At 36.3% G+C, this 5,302-nt stretch overlaps 1 protein-coding gene across 1 annotated transcript; it reads left to right on the top strand.

Annotated features, from left to right (window-relative positions):
- The first annotated feature begins 619 nt into the window (after nucleotides 1-619).
- Nucleotides 620-4,898, top strand: LOC141434474 (mucin-6-like). The gene is made up of 5 exons (XM_074096894.1): nucleotides 620-743; nucleotides 1,558-1,743; nucleotides 2,276-2,455; nucleotides 3,578-3,781; nucleotides 4,792-4,898. The coding sequence occupies exons 1-5, from the start codon at nucleotides 671-673 to the stop codon at nucleotides 4,896-4,898; spliced, it is 750 nt and encodes a 249-aa protein (XP_073952995.1). The 5' UTR covers nucleotides 620-670.
- The last annotated feature ends 404 nt before the right edge of the window (nucleotides 4,899-5,302 follow it).

Below are 5,302 nucleotides of genomic sequence, written 5' to 3' on the forward strand. Positions count from 1 at the left end.
TTGAGTCAGGAATCAAATTTTTCGACAATACCTACTCTCGTTATAATTTTTACTTAGGTTCTAATTGGTTTGGTACATTATTTTAGTGCGACGTTGGTTACGAACATATTTTTTAGATATAATCAGCTGTCTTGCACATGCGGGGCGGGGTAGGGAAGTAATTGGATTCGTTTCATAGACGAAGAAAGAATGTTATGAGCTACAAAAACATTCTGACGTCAAATAATACTTCAAATAATCTTAGCTGATCTTTATTCAGCTGTTTTGTTAATTTATTATAAATATTGCTAAATCAATATTGGAATGACGATACTACCTTTCGTGACTACATTTTAATGACCACGCAATACAACACTACTTATTTGAAAGATAGTATTTTCTTTTCAGCCACGTAACAGATTGTTTTAGCAAAAATAGTTAATTCCGGTATAAAAAAGTGTGCTAATTTCTACCAGTAATTATAAACCTTAGGTGATGGCGAATAAGAATAGAACTTACGCACCTACTGTAACTAGGAATGAGGCCAATATGGGCCATGTTTGTTCAAGTTTCTATAACAAATAGGCTGTTATATCAAATTAGCCGAAGGTAACAAAAACAGTTACTTTAAGAAATTTAAACAGTCAAAATTCGTTTTTGATCCGCGTGGTCCGTCGTTGATGCGGGCACAATGTATGTATTCCTCATTGTGTCAGCTGTGACAGTGTTTTTTGACTCGGCAGGTGCATTATCGATTCATTCATGTAAGCATATACTTAATTATACTTAAATAAATTAACATACGTCACCTTGTATTAAACCAGCAGATAGTGAATTAGCATGAGAGACCATGGTATTTTAACCACGAGGCAATCAAGCGATATCGACACATAATTCTCAATTTATTTTGATTAGTTCATGATTTCGTTTTAAATTGAATCGTGTTTATAATATTTGAGGTGAAAATAATTAATAACAGTAGGAGGTTATTTAATTAATAAGCAGGGGCGAATGATAGGTAACATTTCTTTTTCTCTTATTGTTAGTTTTATAAAGTGATTTGATTATCTCTCGACTTGTGACTGTAAATGTTAGACCACAGTTGTAATAAAATTAGTACTTAAAACACGTCAGCTTCCATTAATGACGTTAATGAGAAATGTACTTTATGTCTATTAATTTGGTCATATTATTTGAGGTGAATATATAATTATATAATTTATTAATAATCGTAGGCGGTACTTTAATTAATAAGTAGGGGCGAATGACAGATACCATTTCTTTTTTTTCTTCTTGTTATTTCTAAAGTGTTTAGTATTTCTCGACTTGTCATTGTAAATGTTAGAACAACAATTGTTATAAAATTAGTACCTTGTCAAAATACATAACTTTAAATAGCTTCCATTGATGACGCAAATGAGAAATGTAAGTGATATGATATCTATTTATTTGATCGCAATAATGCTCATCTGACAGCAACTATAGTTTTATATGTTGTGCTTTACTTTGCACGTTGGTCTTTCAACAGCGTAGTTAAATTAATCATAAATATGAACAAGATACTTACATGTTTTCCAGCCGAGCCAGTAAAATGCGGTCCAAACGAAATGTTCACACCTTGCTACAACGACTGCCAACTGACTTGCAAGAACCGGATAAAAGGCTACCGCGATAATTGTACTGTATGCACACAAGGTGGATGCATATGCCAACCTCAATATTATCGGCATGATAACGGATCCTGTGTTTTGGAGGAGAACTGCTGTAAGTATACATAGAAAAAAAATTGATTACATTCTTTGTTCTGAAGCTGTGGTAGCCTAGTGACAAACCACTTATGGCCTCGCAAACAGAGGGTCAACCCAGGCTTGCACTTAATTTAAAAAATTATCACACCATTATTACATCGATGGTCTAGAAAACAAAAATCTGAGTGCAAATTTTTATTTTTTTTTTGACAAGAGCAAACGGTAGAGTATGCTTATTTGTACATTTGCCACTGAAAAAAAAAACTAGTTAGGTTACTTGACGTTTAGCCAAAATTTACTAATTAGGAACCAAAATAATGCTAATATTGCAAAACTGATTTTGTAAGACATCACCTTACTTTAAGCTACCTACTAGTAGGCCTTAGTTTTGTAGTCACTCAAGTTATAGTTAGTAAATTTATTATAGTTATTTATTATTAGTAGTAAGTTAGTTACTTAAAAATTTGCAGTAAGCACATTTTGTCTTCTAGAAAAAGTCATACACTATGTCTACCAGATTATAATTCAATTATTTTTCGAAACTAAAGCACCACCTTACTGCAATAACGACGAAGAATACAACTCATGTGGCGCATCGTGTCTGGATACGTGTGATCAAAGAGGCAACACCTGCCAAGACTGCTCGCTGCGTTGTGTCAAGGGTTGCTTCTGCCCTAAAGGCTTCTTCCGAGAACCCAACGGAGCCTGTGTTAAAGCCGAGGATTGCCGTAAGTTTTTTTTATCTTTTTATCTTGTTAAAACACATGTTGGGCATAAAGCTATACTATAAAGCGTTAAAGCATATCCATACTTACTTACTTACTAATATTATAAATGCGAAAGTGTGTGTGTTTGTATGTATGTTTGTCCGTCTTTCACGACGAAACGGAGCAACTGATCGACGTGATTTTTGGCATAGAGATAGTTTATGGGCCTGAGAGTGACGTAGGCTACTTTTTATCCCGAAAAAATGCACAGTTCCCAAGGGAAACGCGCGATAACCGAATTCTACGCGCGCGAAGCCGCGGGCAAAAGCTAGTAAGCAAATAAAGAGACAATTGAGGCACTTTGGGTGATGACGACCTCTAGACTCCCAAAACTGATTGTCTATGCAGAGTTTGCTCTTGAGAAGCAGAAGTTTGCGGATTCGTTTCTGCGTTACAGAGAGTTCCTAAATCATCATCATTCAGCCGTAGGACGATCACTGTTAGACATAGGGGTCCCCCATAGACCGCCCTCCAGTTGTTTCGGCTAGAAGCGGCCTGCACCTACCGTGAACCTGCGGCTTTAACCATGTCATCCGTCCATATCATTGATGGACGGCTTATGCTGCGCTTGTTACCAAATTACCTCCTAATAGCTTCTTTAGCAATCGACGATGACGAAACGACTCGAGACATCGGCAATCAACTTGGTTCGATGCTGTTTTGTGCGGACAAAATTTGGGTTCGCGTGTTATATTTACTCAAACGAATAATAATAAATAATGAGCTATCGTCAATGCTAATCCGACAGACATGACATGCTGACTCTTAGTTCTCCAATACATTTTGTACGACAGAGAATAAGAAACGAGAAAGTGGGTCACCTATCTGATGGTAAGTGAGCACTAGGTACGATCTATGGACATCCGCCACCCTAGAGGATTTCAGTTACCAAACCCACCCTAGAAGGTTACCAAATACCTTATGCGCCTGTAATTTCAACGGTCTCTTACTTTCCTGCGGACTTAGACTTGCTGCTTCGCGACATAATTAGTTTGTATAATCCAACCATTCACACCGGTACTACATTAAAATTTCTATAAGAATATCGTGCCTAAATCAAAGTGTATCTTTCCTTCATTTCAGCACCAAGAACATGCAACGGACCGAATGAATACTTCGACGAGTGTCCGCCTACGTGCCTGGATGCCCTGGACGAGAGCTGTTCCACCATCTGGAGTGGTGTCAACTGCACTGAGACCCTGGACTGCTGCGAGCCTCAATGCCGCTGCAAGACTGGATACTACAGGGGTACAGAGGGCTTCTGTATTTCAGCTGAATCGTGCTTATGTAAGTAATTTTAAAAATAAATAATTGACGTAACGACAGCTCTATATTTTCTACCCGTGTACAGTCACCAGCACCTATATCTACCACGAAAAACGTGTATAAATAAATATCTGATACGACTCTATTTCTAGAGCCGGTAGAACTTTATAACTTAAGCTGCTATTAATTAAACTAATTAAACTAAACTAATTAAATTAATAAAACTAAACTAATTAAACTAATTAAATAAATTCTCATGCACACTAAACGGTAATAGTTTTTCTTGTTAATTTCCATTTATAAGATGAATATTTTGCAAACGAATCATTGTATCGAAAAATCGTCTATACAAACCCGTAACGATTTTAAAAGACCTATCTAATATATCTAAGATATCCCACAATAAATAAACATTTTCATTTAGCGTTTTGTCGGCATACCTGATTGCTACATTATATCCATTCAAAATTACAGCTTTCTAGGACTACTCGTAATAATAATGTTTTAGCTAAGCCGCGGACGGACGGACGGACAGAAATACATGGCGAGACTATAAGGGTTCCATTTTTGCTATTTTGGCTATGAAACTCGAAAGAGAAGGTCGTAATTCGGATTCGTCCTCTAAATTTGACAAATATGACGTGACATAGGAATTCTGCTGCTTCCCGATTGGTTGATATTAGCTAATACCAGGCCACTGGTGAATTGTGATTCGTTAAAATTGTTTAATACTTGGTTAATAACAAAAATAAAATGTTTATTTTCTTTTTGTGGATTTTAGTGTTTATTATCAAATATCGACAGGTATCCGACTCAACCTCGTTATATCAAATTTTATGAAATTGGAATATCTATAATAAGATGTGTGGTTTTTCAAAATTTGTAAAATTTCATTTAGAAGGTTGAGTCAGAGACCCGTCGACAGATATAGGTATTAATATTTAAATTGATCGCATCTGAATGCTATCGACGAATATTTTTAGGAAAGGAGGTTTGCTGTATTATGCTGTAATCTGTATCGCTTTTTTCAGACGATGGCATAGATACCGGCACTCCGTGGTGGGAGGCATCAAGCACTTCGAAACCTCAAGTTATAAATAAAAACAGCATACCTACTACTTCCAAGATAACCAGATAACCCAGCTACATGACCGTTCTTGTCATTCGCCCTTGCTATGAAAAGAGTAAATCCGGTGGAGTATACTTTACTCTACGATTTAAATTGAGCCAAATGACAGTAAAAGTCAGCTCTGCTGACAAACTGTTTTCTGAACAATAAATGAATATGTCTCATCGAATTGTAATTTGCCAAATTAAATGTCCCTTTTTACAATGATCATGTGTTTTTGTAACGTACATATGTAACTAAGCGGAAACTCGTCTTCACGTATATACCATAGCTACACTAATCTCTATGGTGCTTAAAAATGATCTAAAAGAAGTGATTGTTTTGTAATATATAGTATGCAATTGAGGTAGACGACTATAAGGTCCACTCATGCTGGCTCGTGCTGAGGCACCGACTTCTGACTGATAGAAAAT

This window comes from Choristoneura fumiferana, chromosome 13, assembly GCF_025370935.1.
Source record: "Choristoneura fumiferana chromosome 13, NRCan_CFum_1, whole genome shotgun sequence".
Classification (NCBI taxonomy): domain Eukaryota; kingdom Metazoa; phylum Arthropoda; class Insecta; order Lepidoptera; family Tortricidae; genus Choristoneura; species Choristoneura fumiferana.